The sequence below is a fragment of the Neoarius graeffei genome, chromosome 3 (assembly GCF_027579695.1).
Source record: "Neoarius graeffei isolate fNeoGra1 chromosome 3, fNeoGra1.pri, whole genome shotgun sequence".
Taxonomy (NCBI): Eukaryota; Metazoa; Chordata; class Actinopteri; order Siluriformes; family Ariidae; genus Neoarius; species Neoarius graeffei.
In genome coordinates, this window is record NC_083571.1 from 29178666 (window position 1) to 29195616 (window position 16951).

Genomic DNA, 16951 nt, shown 5'->3' on the forward strand with positions numbered 1-16951 from the left:
AGCTGGACACGCACATCATCACTGACACCTCATCAGTTATCTAGTCCTTATAGGATATATAGGACATAGGACATTGTGCTCTCGCTCCCCCCACTGGCTATTTTAAAAGCATGACATAATGGTTATTATTGCTCCATCCCATGTGTTTAATTCTATTTATACCTCTTGAATTCTCCATTCTGATTGGTTCCAAGCTGTTGATTAATCTTCCATGTCATCTGGCAAGCAAACTAAGCTGAATTTTCACATAAAACAAATGTGACACTCACGTTAGCATATTTAATACATTACATAAGGTTAATATCCCCGTGTATTTTGATTGACTCATAGCCTGTACTTAGTCAAAGGGCTACTTTCACCTGTAACCAAGTGTGGCTTTACGCTAATCTACACGCCTCTGATCAGTTACAACACTCACAAATTCCGATATGTTATGCAGTGCTGGAAAATATGACTTCTTGAATGAGTCATGGCTGTACCCTTGAAGAAATTTTGGCAGGCCAACCACTGCAGGGAAGAATCTCCAGAAAGGTTCTCACTGTAGTTCAGTGGTGCTGGCTGAGCGTTACAGAACTAACAGCTTTATAACCCTGATATATGTCTCATGTAACTGATGCGTCTTATTTCATGTCAGCTGAATCGAATTATCTATTGGGGGGGGGGGGGGGGGGGGGGGGTGTTACTTTTTCACATGGGTGATACAGACTTTGGATACTTTGCCGCTTAACACTCTGAAGTCATGGTTGTCAGGCGTGATAACAAGACATATGTTGTAAATTTAGATTCATCTCTGTGTCCAGATTCTCAAATTTCATGTTCTGAGTTTGTATGTTGACAATTTTTTAAATATAAAATATAATTATATTTATTAATATTTATTATTATTTCTCATTTGTGACTTGGTTGAATGAATATAACCAATAAACAAAATTTTCAACAAATAAATACATCTCTCCCCCCCCCCCCCTTTTTTTTTTGGGGGGGGGGGGGGATTAAAATAACCTTTTTTTTCCTTTCCTTTTTTTTTTTAGCTTATTTAAATAGCTCCAATATGTTACATTTTTGGCTATGCAAGTCACAATTACAAAAAAAAAATCAGGTAAATTTGTGCTGAATGAAAACGAATGATATGTATTTTGACTTAAAGACTGTTTCTGTGTAAAATTAGAAAGAATTTTTAATAAACAGGAAAAGACTATCAATATAGGATTCTTCATTTGCTGAAATAAATTAGACGTTTGTTTTGCTTGGAACTTATTCTAACTTAAGAATCAAGGAATGACAAATAATAGAGGAAGCAGGGGCCAATACTTTTTCTTGACATTATATTTATGCTTGAAATGAATGACACAAATATCTTTCATGCTAGTTGATTATAATACTGAAGTAAACCCATTTATTTTACTCAACAAATTAATAAAGTATTGAAGTATTGCTATTTCACCATTAAAGGGCTGATGACACGAACATGACTCTATGCAATTTCTTAAATAAACTATACAACATGGCAAACGTTAGATTTCTGTTATAATTACGTGAAAAGAAGCTGTTGTTACGCGAATATCCAACTTTTAATTGCACAGCGCAAGAAAACTGGGTCCGTGGCTCGCGGCCATGCTGTGACGTCAGCGGAAGAACACGCTGCGGTTCACTGGCTGTCTACTCTGGTTCTACTCAATGGAAATGGCGCATGAAAACGCCGGTGAACTCTCTAGTGCTAGCGCTTCCTCTTCTGGGAGTCTAGAATTGTGTTGATCTCTTCCGAATAGAATCTATGATAGCCTACCCTCTTTACCCTTTGCTTCTTGTTGCTAGGCGGCAGTTACATGAAAGCCGCAAGCTTTCACAAGCAAATACATGACTGATATCACGCCGACTTTATGATTACATTTATGATTATCATGTAGAATCTATAGCTCTACGTACCTTTATCTTATGTTGTTTCACAACACATGTTCTGACAGGAGGACTGTCTTTGGATCCGGCATAGCTACTAGTAGACCCCCTCCGGAATACTGGCAGTGTTGCCAGATTGGGAGTTTTCCCGCCCAGTTGGGCAGTTTCAAGTGCATTTTGGTGGGTTTTGAACATATTTTGGGCTGGAAAACTTCAGCAGTATCTGTTGCCAGATACTGCTGAAGTTTTCCAGCCCAAAATATGTTCAAAACCCACCAAAATGCACTTGAAACTGCCCAACTGGGCGGGAAAACTCCCAATCTGGCAACACTGTGTAGGCACTGCTGATGGTAGTAACACACGTTTGTGCTGAACTGAACACCCAAGAGATTCTTTTAAGCTGGGAAGGGTGTCAAAACAATCCAAATCGAAGTGTTCAGAGCACAGGACGGATGTTGGTGAGGGCTCCGACTTGTCACGAGTGCGCCTGACTTGCTTCACCCACTTCGCATGCAGCTCGGGATCTCTGGGAAACTTGAATAAACTTACCCCATCATTGTGGGTTTTGGAGCAAAAGCCGGCAACACAACGCGAAGGCATAATAACTATATATGTCTAATAAAAATACTAATAATGACAAACTGAACACCTGTCGCATCAACAACAAACTGGTAGGAGGAAGATTCTTTCGCTGACGTCATATAGCTCCTCCTCCTTCGTCTCCTGGGTGCTGCAGCCCCGTCAAATTTGCCCAAATAGCCGCGTTTTTTATCATAAATTGTAAAATAGGCGCCTTCGTGAATTAATATATGGATCATCGGGAATTACTTTTTATGTTATAAAACATCACCAAAGATGTCAAAAACGTGTCATCAGCACTTTAAAGGTTAAATGGTACAATTTAAAAAAAAATTCATATCTTTAATACTCAATGACAGTTACTTGTACTTAAGAAATTTTTTTTTGTGATTACCCTGATTTGAAATCTAAACTAAAATGTCAGACGTCACACACCTGTAGTTGTAGTAAACATTTGGTGTCAGAACACAAGTAAGGTGGCAGCTAGTGTTATTGTGTTGGAGTGTGTGTAGCGAGACACACAAACTCAATCTATGGTGTAAAATGATTCTGTCAAACTGCTCTCAAGCCCTGTCAGTCCTGCTTTCGTACAGTCGCATCACATCACATACTCGCTAACACACACACACACACACACACACAGGCCTGTTAAAACCTTACTTACACAAGAAGCAAAAAAAAAAAAAAGTAATTGTTCAAGATTCTAACTAGATTCCCTCTGGACTTATTCAGTATTTCAATAAGGTCTTATTTGCTTTGTGTTAATGAATTATTTCTATATAAACAACCTCATTACTTGATGTTTATCAACATAGCAGAATCCTTGCAAGTTCAGTTAGCGGTTATGCTAAATGTCCTGATTAATGTAATTTTAGGTGAACAGAGCTTTTTCTTAATAATTTCTCAACACATCTGAGGAAAATGTTGGTATTTAGAACCTTTTAATTCTCACTGTATCTTTGTCACACCCACACCAAAGCCCACCACAGACTCTTCGCACAATATCACACAATCCAATTTGCCATTTTACTGATTACTCCTGATTACACCTTCCCGGAGACTATAAAGAACCTCTGGACCCACATTCACACTGCAAAGCAACATTCAGTTCACATTGCAAAGGATTTTTCATTCCGATTGTCGATCTGTTGCTTGATCCTGTTTTTTTTTTTTTACTGTTTTGTGAAATAAATAAATAAATATATTGTTCTGTCTGTTTCCTGATTGATTGAACTTTGCCTATTGTTGACCTCAAACTGTCTTTGCGCTTTGGATTTGTCTGCCTGATATTTCAGTAAAGTTCCCGAGAACACACTTGCATTCTTGTCTAGCTATCTGTATGTAATTTCATTGTCTCTGGAAAAAAGCTTAATAGGTACATGCTAGCAAGCTAAATCAGGATCATTAACTCATTAGAGATCGAAATCTGCTTCTGAATTTCTGTAAAGCTCCTTGATTCCTATTGTGGAAAGCGCTATACAAATAAATTTGATGTGAATTACACTACCGTTCAAAAGTTTGGGGTCACTTTGAAATGTCCTTATTTTTGAAAGAAAAGCACTGTTCTTTTCAATGAAGATCACTTTAAACTAATCAGAAATCCACTCTATACATTGCTAATGTGCTAAATGACTATTCTAGCTGCAAATGTCTGGTTTTTGGTGCAATATCTCCATAGGTGTATAGAGGCCCATTTCCAGCAACTCTCACTCCAGTGTTCTAATGGTACAATGTGTTTGCTCATTGCCTCAGAAGGCTAATGGATGATTAGAAAACCCTTGTACAATCATGTTAGCACAGCTGAAAACAGTTTAACTCTTTAGAGAAGCTATAAAACTGACCTTCCTTTGAGCAGATTGAGTTTCTGGAGCATCACATTTGTGGGGTCGATTAAATGCTCAAAATGGCCAGAAAAATGTCTTGACTATATTTTCTATTCATTTTACAACTTATGGTGGTAAATAAAAGTGTGACTTTTCATGGAAAACACAAAATTGTCTGGGTGACCCCAAACTTTTGAACGGAAGTGTAGCTTATGCTAAGCATCTTACTAGATTGTGGTGTAAACAGAATAAATTTAAAGAATTTAAGGAAGCGAGCAATATTATATTCTTGTTGCTGATCAAACTGAATAAAATGAAGGAAATTTGTTTATGATGATACTAATGACAAAAATAGTTTTACCTGACTTCACCCATTGAACTGTTCCATATTTATAAGGAATAATGATGCAGTAATAATTGTCGCTGTACACTGTATCTCTCACCCGTGTCTCCCCAGCCAGTAATGTAGCACTTAGTCAAGTCCTTCGGCGCTCTTTCCCTCCATTCCGGCAAACACACAGGAAGTACAGCGTGACTCTGGCGCACACACTCTGTGCTGTGACCTCCATGCTGCATCAGGCGCACCAGAGCAAGATCGTAGTCGTTGCTCTGTGGACGATAGTGAGGATGCAGGACGATTCTGTCCACGCCGTATTCGTCTTCATGTTCTTCGGGAACGAGAGTGTGATAATCACCGACGCGTACTTTATACGTCCCAGTGCTGTTACCGTACCTGAAAGGAAGAAAGAAACCAAAACTGACAGATGTTTTCAACATCTACACTACCGTTCAAAAGTTTGGGGTCACCCAGACAATTTTGTGTTTTCCATGAAAAGTCACACTTTTAGGGCGGCACGGTGGTGTAGTGGTTAGCGCTGTCGCCTCACAGCAAGAAGGTCCGGGTTCGAGCCCCGTGGCCGGCGAGGGCCTTTCTGTGTGGAGTTTGCATGTTCTCCCCGTGTCCGCGTGGGTTTCCTTCGGGTGCTCCGGTTTCCCCCACAGTCCAAAGACATGCAGGTTAGGTTAACTGGCGACTCTAAATTGACCGTAGGTGTGAATGTGAGTGTGAATGGTTGTCTGTGTCTATGTGTCGGCCCTGTGATGACCTGGCGACTTGTCCAGGGTGTACCCCGCCTTTCGCCCGTAGTCAGCTGGGATAGGCTCCAGCTTGCCTGCGACCCTGTAGAACAGGATAAAGCGGCTAGAGATAATGAGATGAGATGAGATTTATTTTATTTCATTGCACATTTATTATACATGAAACCTTTTATTATACATGATTATATTATACATGATTATGACTATTATACATGATTGTACAAGGGTTTTCTAATCATCCATTAGCCTTCTGAGGCAATGAGCAAACACATTGTACCATTAGAACACTGGAGTGAGAGTTACTGGAAATGGGCCTCTATACACCTATGGAGATATTGCACCAAAAACCAGACATTTGCAGCTAGAATAGTCATTTACCACATTAGCAATGTATAGAGTGGATTTCTGATTAGTTTAAAGTGATCTTCATTGAAAAGAACAGTGCTTTTCTTTCAAAAATAAGGACATTTCAAAGTGACCCCAAACTTTTGAACGGTAGTGTATAGTGACAACTGTGTGCACAATTTCAGCACTACTGTGAATAAAGTCCACATAAAGACAATTGAAGAAAAACCCACACACAGACACATACACACTCATACAGTAGACATTACGCAGCGCTATGTCGGAATTGTCCACGTCACTCAAATGATCTTTTCCTGTAGCTGGCATGCGACAAATCATTTTTTCAGGAAGCTCCTGTCACCCAAAGCTGGATATGCAGTGAAAGCAGAGATACACAGGAAGTCATGTTCTTGCGCCGAACACAACACCTATGAAATACACTTCAGTCCATCTCTCATTTTCCACAGTTGTCTGTATACAGCAGCAGCATCTCATGTGTAAATCAAGACTCAGGCTACTAACTAAGTCATTGTTAAGTAATCAAGCTGTGGCAAGAAGGTTATAAATAGCTTGCTGATAAGGTAGATATATGTGTAATATACCCTACACAGTACATTTAATCCGTGGGTATTTCCATAGCCTGTGCATGTGTGATCACGAATGTCTAAAAGTGTCACTGCACAGCGGAAACGAATGTCTTCTGCCAGACAGGCGGTGCAGTATTCCATTACACGGTGAGGACTTTTTCCGGAAACGATGCTGCCTCCTTCGGAATGCCAAGCCACTTCCTCACCATGCCAGCGGCGGATCAGGATGGCATTCCCTAAAGGGTCTGGAGCGTTCTCAAGAGGACAATCTAACATCAGCTTTGTATCATCGCACAACTGTGGCTCAATTTCCCCAAAACTAGCAAGAAGATGTTAAATATTACAAAACATAACAGGTGTAACATGGGGAAATCTTTTCCACACATTGACACCAAGGGGCAATGAAGAGCAGCTGATTTGTCTATTGAGGACAGCAAGCTAGAAGAACACTGAAAAAAAAAATCTACAAAATATTCTCACTCCCTGTCTTTAAAAAAATAATTCAAAATTAGATGAAGTACAACCCCGATTCTAAAAGTTGGGACAAAGTACAAATTGTAAATAAAAATGGAATGCAATGATGTGGAAGTTTCAAAATTCCATATTTTATTCAGAATAGAACATAGATGACATATCAAATGTTTAAACTGAGAAAATGTATCATTTAAAGAGAAAAATTAGGTGATTTTAAATTTCATGACAACAACACATCTCAAAAAAGTTGGGACAAGGCCATGTTTACCACTGTGAGACATCCCCTTTTCTCTTTACAACAGTCTGTAAACGTCTGGGGACTGAGGAGACAAGTTGCTCAAGTTTAGGGATAGGAATGTTAACCCATTCTTGTCTAATGTAGGATTCTAGTTGCTCAACCGTCTTAGGTCTTTTTTGTCGTATCTTCCGTTTTATGATGCGCCAAATGTTTTCTATGCGTGAAAGATCTGGACTGCAGGCTGGCCAGTTCAGTACCCGGACCCTTCTTCTACGCAGCCATGATGCTGTAATTGATGCAGTATGTGGTTTGGCATTGTCATGTTGGAAAATGCAAGGTCTTCCCTGAAAGAGACGTCGTCTGGATGGGAGCATATGTTGCTCTAGAACCTGGATATACCTTTCAGCATTGATGGTGTCTTTCCAGATGTGTAAGCTGCCCATGCCACACGCACTAATGCAACCCCATACCATCAGAGATGCAGGCTTCTGAACTGAGCGCTGATAACAACTTGGGTCGTCCTTCTCCTCTTTAGTCCAAATGACACGGCGTCCCTGATTTCTATAAAGAACTTCAAATTTTGATTCGTCTGACCACAGAACAGTTTTCCACTTTGCTACAGTCCATTTTAAATGAGCCTTGGTCCACAGAAGACGTCTGCGCTTCTGGATCATGTTTAGATACGGCTTCTTCTTTGAACTACAGAGTTTTATCTGGCAACAGCGGATGGCACGGTGAATTGTGTTCACAGATAATGTTCTCTGGAAATATTCCTGAGCCCATTTTGTGATTTCCAATACAGAAGCATGCCTGTATGTGATGCAGTGCCGTCTAAGGGCCCGAAGATCACGGGCACCCAGTACGGTTTTCCGGCCTTGACCCTTACGCACAGAGATTCTTCCAGATTCTCTGAATCTTTTGATGATATTATGCACTGTAGATGATGATATGTTCAAACTCTGCAATTTTACACTGTCGAACTCCTTTCTGATATTGCTCCACTATTTGTCGGCGCAGAATTAGGGGGATTGGTGATCCTCTTCCCATCTTTACTTCTGAGAGCCGCTGCTACTCGAAGATGCTCTCTTTATACCCAGTCATGTTAATGACCTATTGCCAATTGACCTAATGAGTTGCAATTTGGTCCTCCAGCTGTTCCTTTTTTGTACCTTTAACTTTTCCAGCCTCTTATTGCCCCTGTCCCAACTTTTTTGAGATGTGTTGCTGTCATGAAATTTCAAATGAGCCAATATTTGGCATGAAATTTCAAAATGTCTCACTTTCGACATTTGATATGTTGTCTATGTTCTATTGTGAATACAATATCGGTTTTTGAGATTTGTAAATTATTCCATTCCGTTTTTATTTACAATTTGTACTTTGTCCCAACTTTTTTGGAATCAGGGTTGTAGTTGACATATTGTAGTGGTCAAACAAAGTCCAAAAACTTTTGATGCTGTTTAGCCGTTACGCGCTTATTTCAAACACTGTGTCCGGCTGTTACTCATACCTGTGTTCAATGATGGCAGGAAGAGGGCAGGTGGTCAGGCAGGTAAGGAGACGAGTAGGCAGGCAAGGCAGAGAGGGAGAGAGGTAGATAGCAAGCAGCAGGCAAGCAAGTGGCACACAGTATGTGTAAAATCCAATTGTTTGTAGCGATCCACAAAAGCATTATTGCAAAGATGTAAGTTCCAAAGGGTGAAATGAAAGTAATCTAAGAGTTAAATCTAATTGTTCAAGCGTAGCTTTGAAGCTTAATGTTCAAGCATATCTTGGAGACGGTAAAAAACTATTGGTCACCAGCATCTTCTATTCTCTAACCGAGACTCGACTGAGCATATGAAAGACACCATCTTTTACCTGAACAGGTGACCGAAGGCTATGTCAAAATAAAGGTTCCAAGCTAAGTGCCAGGAGATCTAAAGCAAAAATATGAGTCTCTAAACCAAAGCAAGTTTAAACTAAATTTGGCTCCTACAGGTGTAATGATATATCGTGCGATGATAAACTATGATACAAATTTATCAAGATTCAAATCAATGAAATATAAAATGGACTTTGTTTTTCCTAGCTGGAATTGCCTTGTTTAATAACGTACAATAGCGGGAATGCACGTGATTTCATCCTAGGCAGAAGTAGCACAGCTCTAATGCAGCAAAAACACACAAAAAACAGATCTAAAATAGGAAAGAGGTGTTGTGTGATTGACTATACGAATAGTTTTAACAAGAAATTGGTGCTCTCTTTTTACAGACTGCTGAAAGATTAAAAAAAAAAGAGAGAAGGGAATGGAGGCCATAAAAGTTTATTAAGAAAAGGAATATTTGTTATGGGTGTCACGGAGGTGTAGTGGTTAGCATTGTTGCCTCACAGCACTGTGTTCGAGCCCAGCGGCCGGCGAAGGCCTTTCTGTGCGGAGTTTGCATGTTCTCCCCGTGTCCGCGTGGGTTTCCTCCGGGTGCTCCGGTTTCACCCACAGTCCAAAAACATGCAGGTTAGGTTAACTGGTGACTCTAAATTGACCGTAGGTGTGAATGTGAGTGTGAATGGTTGTCTGTGTCTATGTCTCAGCCCTGTGATGACCTGGCGACTTGTCCAGGGTGTACCCCGCCTTTCGCCCGTAGTCAGCTGGGATAGGCTCCAGCTTGCCTGCGACCCTGTAGAACAGGATAAAGCGGCTAGAGATAATGAGATGAGAGATGAGGCTATTATATTTTCCTCCAACCTTTACAAATGAGGTTAAATATTGTTGGTTATTGAGAAAATGAAAGAAAAGGTTGTTTCCAAGGAATATTTATGTTGATAAAGAATAGGAAATTTTTTTGCTTTTTTTGGTGAATCAAAATTGAATAATGAATTTGGTGAATCGTTACATGCCTATTAAGTCGCATAACAATGTCAGCTGATGCAAGTATTAAAAAATGGCATGTACAAATTTTACATGAATCATTTTTGACCTCAAACAAACACCAAAAATGTCTTGAATAATAAACATTTGTTTTCTCTCTCTCTCTCTCTCTCTCTCTCTCTCACACACACACACACACACACACACACACACACACACACACACACACACTCTCTGAACCATTGTGTTAAGTTCAGGGCAACATATCAGTCATAGCTTATGATACTATTTGTACAAAATGACACAAAAATCACTCCCATTTGTTACAACTTATATCATCAGCTCTCCATCGCTAGTGATGATGACTGCTTCATTAGGATGTGCAGAAACACAGATGGGCTGCGAGGCCCACACCAGAGTGACAGAGTCATCCACAGCGGTGGCACAAACGGCCTGGCTGAGCTGTCATGAAACGTCTGGCTCGCATTTACTCCATCGCCACAGGGCTTTCTTATTCTCCTCTCCTAATGAAGTGCCTTGCACAGTAAGGTAAGACAAATGATGTCGTGCCCCATTGTGTTGCCTCTCTGGACCTCCAGACCTGATGCCAAGTGGTACACAAAAGTGCCACAGACCTGATGGGTATGGAAGTTGCCCCGCAGTGACAACTGACTTGCCGGGTGATGCCATCTGTTGGCCATTTGACTGGCTCTTCCGCATGCCGTCTAATGGTGTGCCATTGACCCTGTTGGGTTCATCTGACACACTGCACCGAAAAGTGCCCTGCTGCCAGCGCCTTATTGGTGATGTACTATTTAACCCATAGCTGGAACTCAAGTAGGTGCTTCCACTCCGGGTCAGAGCAGACCTGGGAGCAATGGTGATTAAGGGATATAACTCCACTTTCCCCAATACTCAAGTCCTCCCGGACCTAAGACTCACCAGTGGTTGCAGTTTAAAGTCATACCCAGGACTATTCAACTTAGATACAGGTTATGTGGCTGATCACTGACTCATGGCTTCAGTCTGTGTCATTAGTGTTCATTAGAGCTTATAATAATAACACCGAACCAACAGGCTGTTATTACAGTGCTAATCAGAGTGCAGGAATTTCATTATGGAATGGGCCTGGGGCATAAAAATAGTCTGCAGATTGTTTGTATTTGTGTGTGTGTGTGTGGTGTGTGAGACTAATTTTAGGCTCTGCAGCCTCTACAGCCTGAAGTGACAGAAAACCGTTATTAACGTACATTTGTTTGTGTGTGTGTGAACTCTGATGACACGGCTCATATTTTGCAAGAGCTGTTGGATAGGGTCTCCGTCTCTCTTTGTAGGGAGTCTGGGACGAACGCATTACTCATAGTTATGTGGAAACTCAGGACCTGTTTCAGATCTCAGTAGAGGAAAGGCCCAGGGAATTTCCTTCTACAAAACAAATGTGTTTGAGAGACTTCAAAGCACTTCCACTGCGTTTCTGCATATGTTGGCACTCACTGGACTCTTTATTAAGAACACCTGCACTCATGCACATTCATGCAACTATCCTTTCATCCAATCATGTCGCAGCAGCGCAGTGCAGAGACAGGTCAAGAGCTTTAGTTAATGTTCACATCAAGCATCAGAATGAAGAAGCATTGTGATCTCTGTGAGCTTAACCGTGGCAAGGGTTGTTGGCGCTGGTTTGACTTTTTCCGAAATCTCCTGGGATTTTCACGCACAGCAGTCAATTAGCGTTTACCCAGAATGGTGCGGAAAACAAAAAACATCCAACCGAGAGGCAATAGAGATCTTGCAGTCACGTGACCGGAAAGTACACAACCGCCATTTTGTCGGTCAAAAATACCGCTGAATACTGCTGCACTCATGTACAGAATGGATCAATTTCAACCGACGGACTACACGGCTCATTTTTCTAATGAACAGATAACTAGATATATGTCTAAAATAAACGATCTACAGATTTGTGACCCTTATGGTTTACCGGACGGAGTTTTCACGACCGGATTTTGAACTGCCAGCGGAATACCCGGACGTGTATAATTACCTCATTAACTTTCCCTCGCTGTTCAGTGGTGAAGCACTGCGTGCCTATAAATCTCTGGACAGTTATCTCTACAGAAATTCAGGATTTGTCAGCGACTCAGATGTGGCATCTTGTAAACAAGAATCCTCATTGGATGGGTAAGTCACTTAAGTATTGAGTATAGCACTGACCAGCCAATTATAGAATAGAATAAGGTAATTCCAAATCGTCCGTCTTGTTTACATGGATCTGGCGTTGGAGAGGTAGAGGCTTGGCAGTGGAGATTTGAGTGGCTGTTTTCTGAGCTTAGTCAACAGGCCGGCTCTGCAGCCTCGCTTTTGCTTCCGCTCCCGGCACCGCCTCCTTCGCTTTGCTTCCGATAACAATCCACGGAGACCCCGCTGGTCTCGCTATCTCGTCCGGAATGTTTTTTTTTTTTCTCGTCCGGAATGTTGTGCATGCGATGGAAATCGCTACAAACTGTCATTTTCTGCTGGAAACCAATGTCCAGTAAGTCCATACGGTTGTAGTGGATATTGAAGTCCGGTACAGACAAACAACATGCAAAAATACACACAAAAAACATAAAAAACGTGCACAGGTAGGGAGAGCTTGTAGCCGCAGCCGTTGTAGTAGAATTGTATATAGTAGGGTTTTCCAGAAGAAAAGGTAGAAGTAAAAGCAGAAGTAGAACCAGAAGTAGAAGTAGAAGGCGGAATATGGCGTTTGACCGACAAGATGGCGTCTGTCACAATCTGGATCGGCTGTGACGTCACATGCAAGTGCTCCATTGGGAAGAGGCAGAGAGGTAAGACATTGTTGATCTGAGAGAACCAGACTGGCAGATTACGGCTGCCAGGAATGATACAGTAACTCAAATAATCACTCTTTACAACCGTGGTGAGCAGAAAAACATCTCAAAACGCACAACATGTTGAATCTTGAAACGGATGGGCAACAACAGGAAGGTTTTTAAAAACTTCAACCGTCTTCAACTATATATTTCAGGTTGTATCATCCTTATAAAAGACCTAATAAATCTACTGAAAATAGTAGACATTAAAGGAATACGCCACCATTTTTTCAACCTAATTTCGTCTCTTGTGTACGGTATATGTGATTAAGATAAACAGGTTTCAACAGGTTTCTGTTTACAAAATTAAAAAAGAACAGAAAACATGCTGGCTAAAATTCACTTACAGTGGAAGTCTAAGGGCAGGTGTTAAACTTTGTCGATACACAGCTATGCAAAGCGCGGATTTTTGATTCATTCTTCAGTAGATTATAAAATATAAATGGTCATAAGATTTGAATCTTAGAGATGATGTTAGTGTCACAAATTCCCACTCCTTCGGTGTTTGTGTTTAGCCTGTTGTGTTTTTTATATAGCCATGTCCTCTTGGTTTTCACTTCCTAGTTCCGTCTCCACCCCTGCTTGTCATTTGAGTGCCACTCGAATTGCATCCGGCTGTTTTATATTAGTTCTTGCTGACTTTAAGCCTCGTGTTTTTGTTGCTTTACGAAGTCTTGTTATTAGTTAATGTGCATTACTGAGCCTTGGATGCCTTTGTTCAAGTTGTTCATGCATTTTTAGTTACTTCCGCGTAGGAAATGGTGAATGACCCAATGCACCAGGATTGAAATTTTGATAAAACAGCTTTAACTTAAACTTTTGTCCATCTCAGGCTTAAACCTAAACATCTGGAGTTATACAGTCAACCATTTTAAATATTTATAGATACAATTCAACAGCTACCCTTAGACTTCCATTAGTGTCACATTCAAGGAAAAACGGTTTTACGTTCTTTTGTGACTACCTGGAAAAGTGTCAAAATACTTGTTCGTGGTACTCACAAGTACACGACAGAGGCAGCAGATAAAGATTGTGGTGAATAATGCTGGAATATTCCTTTAATAGCTGAAGTATACTGCTTGTGGTGTGAGAGAGAGAGAGAGAGAGAAGTGTGATAGCGTGAGTCTAAGTGACAATGATAAATTGGTCTGTTGTGTTCTCAAACGACTGAAACGCATACAATATCAAATAGGAAGTTGTGTGTGTGTGTTTAAACCATCAGTCAGGTTGCAAGCCAAGTAGAGCTGCGCTTACAACAAGAGCTACAGTTACACTTCCACAGTGTTATGTTTACACTCTGCTGCCTGGGGCTCTAATTTTACCTCAGATGTCTTCATGTGTTGAAACAGCATGCTGTACTTTTTATCCATTTCCAGTTACGTTTAATGTTGTGTTACATCTATGAAATATGTTCCTGTTATCATGGACGTTATAGCAAGTAGAATCGTTTCCTCCCCAGTGTCTCTTCTTTAACATTAATGTTGGAGTAAATGTTCGAGAGGCTTTCATGGGTGCTATAAGACCATAACACACAGCTAATGGTGTGTGTGTGTGTGTGTGTGTGTGTGTACCTCTTAAAGCAGTGTGCCGAAGTTAGCACCCAGCAGTTGCTGATCAGAGTGGCTCCACACACCAGTCGGCCGTCTGACTGAGAACCACGCAGTCGCACTGCCACCTGCCACGGCCACCCGCCCCTACACCACACCACACATCATCATCATCATCATCATCATCACTCTTATTATTATCATCATCCCATTTCCACTTCAGTGGAAATGGGATCTTGAAATTGCTTGGGTTTAGTATACACATCGTAGTAGTAGTTAGACAAGGGTCATTTCTTGCTCAGTTTTCAAGATATCTGGATGAAACTTGGTGTGCAAATAGGCAGTGACCATCTGTGATCTCCATATCATGCATGACGTCACATGACGTCATGACGACATTTTATGACGTCATAAATTTTTCAGGAACGGTTATGAATGGGACCACCTGGTACAGTCCCAGGACAAACTAGACAAAATTCTTTCATGCCATCTTCCATGGCCTTTATACCTTAATACTTGTTTGCACTCATTTGACCTCTGACCTTGACCCTTTGCCAGAATTAGGTTAAAGGTCACTAATGCGTTAAATCGCTACTCCTTCCTCATTTTTCACCAAACTGGGTATGGAAAACCTATTTGGTGGGGCTACAAAATAGTTTGCATCGGTTAAGCGATTTGGCCTGTTTTCACTGAGTTACGTGACCTTGAACTTGTCAATTAGGTGACTCTATAGCAAAAAGTCAGAGTTATGTCTATTTTTCATGGTCTTTGAGCTAGCCTTGCTCCTTTGCCATAGAAAAACATGTTTTAATGAATAGTTATAGTTTTGACCTATTGACCTTGGTCAATATTAGATCACATATTTTCAATGGCCTAGATCTCAAAAACAGAGCAAGATAGGTCCATAGTTACTATTAATCATGAATAAGAACTCATATATGGACTTTCTTTTGGCACCAAAGTTTGATCTAGAAAGGTCAAATCAAATCAATGGCCTGCATATTTTCAATGGCTTGTATTATGAAAACGGTGCGAGATAGGCCCATAGTTACTATTGATCATGAATAGAAAATCATATATGGGCTTTCATTTGTGAACATTGGTTTTGCCCTGGAGTGACCTTGACAGGTCAGATCAATGATCTGCATATTTTAAATGGGCTGTATCAAGAAATTGGTAGAAGATAGGACTTTAGTTAATATTAACCATTCAATAGTCTATAACTAGAAAAGGGTGCAAGATAGGCCCTTAGTTACTATTAATCATGGATATGTGGCCTTTCATTTGGCACCACTGGTTTTGCCCTGGAATGATACAGGTCAAATCAATGACCTGCAAATTTTTACAATGACCTGCATCAAGAAATTGATGAAAGATAGGAACTTAGTTAATATTATTAACCATGGAAGTATTATATCCTCTTCCCTTTGTCATCAGATTCCAGACAAGTGGCCTCATTTCTCTCAGTTCTGTGACCTTGACCTTTGTCCCAAGGCCTCAGGTGTGGAAATGGGATACCACTGTGCCCTTGGCACAGTACCTCTAGTTATTATTATTGTTATTATTATTATTAGCAGCAGCATTATGTATATTGTGTTTGAATATTTAAATATTGTATATTATTATTTGAATTATGCTTCATACTGGTGGATATTAGGGTGGTACGGTGCTGTAGTGGTTAGCACTGTCGCCTCACAGCAAGAAGGTCCGGGTTTGAGCCCCGTGGCCGGCGAGGGCCTTTCTGTGCGGAGTTTGCATGTTCTCCCCGTGTCCGCGTGGGTTTCCTCCGGGTGCTCCGGTTTCCCCCACAGTCCAAAGACATGCAGGTTAGGTTAACTGGTGACTCTAAATTGACCGTAGGTGTGAATGTGAGTGTGAATGGTTGTCTGTGTCTATGTGTCAGCCTTGTGATGACCTGGCAACTTGTCCAGGGTGTACCCCGCCTTTCGCCCGTAGTCAGCTGGGATAGGCTCCAGCTTGCCTGCGACCCTGTAGAACAGGATAAAGCGGCTAGAGATAATGAGATGAGATGAGACTGATGGATATTAACATCCACTCTGACTCCCTCTCTCTTTCGCCCTCTCATTCCTCAGTCATCCTTTTCTCCATCTCTCTGTCTTACCCTTTCTCCCTCTTTCATCCCTCTCCCTCACTAATCTCTTCCTCTTTCATACAGCTTTCTCTCCCTTTTCATCCCTATCTCTCTCACTAATCTCTCTCTGCCTTTTTCTCTCTCCGTCTCTCTCTCCCTTATCTCCTCCTCTTTCATCTCATTCCTCTCTCTCTCTTGCTTATCTCTTTCCATGTCTTTCTCTTCCTCATCCCTTCCTCTTTCATTTCATTCCTCTCTCTCATCTCTCTCCAGCTCATCTTTCATCTCATCCCTCTCTCTCTGTCTCACCCTTACCTTGTCTCCCTCATCTCCTCCTCTTTCATCCAGTTCTCTCTCCTTCTCATCCCTTTCTTTTTCTTGCGCTCTCTCACCTCATTCCTCTCTCTTGCTTATCTCTTTCAATGTCTTTCTCACCCTCTGTCATCTCTCTCCCCTCATCTCTTCCTTTCATTTCATTCTTCTCTTCTCTCTCATCTTTGTCTTCACTCATCTTTTCCTATCCCTCTTCCTCTCTCTCCCACTCTTTC

The 16951-nt window shown here is 41.1% G+C and overlaps 1 protein-coding gene across 2 annotated transcripts in view; it reads right to left on the reverse strand.

Moving 5' to 3' along the window:
• The window catches only part of prss12 (serine protease 12), a 78360-nt gene that overhangs the window by 3500 nt on the left and 57909 nt on the right, over positions 1-16951 (reverse strand). For both annotated transcript variants that reach the window (XM_060916598.1, XM_060916599.1), the window contains 2 exons: positions 14336-14458; positions 4742-5031 (listed from right to left, as the gene is read on the reverse strand). In XM_060916598.1, coding sequence (XP_060772581.1) covers positions 4742-5031; positions 14336-14458 — 413 coding nt within the window. The remainder of the gene's footprint in view (positions 1-4741; positions 5032-14335; positions 14459-16951) is intronic.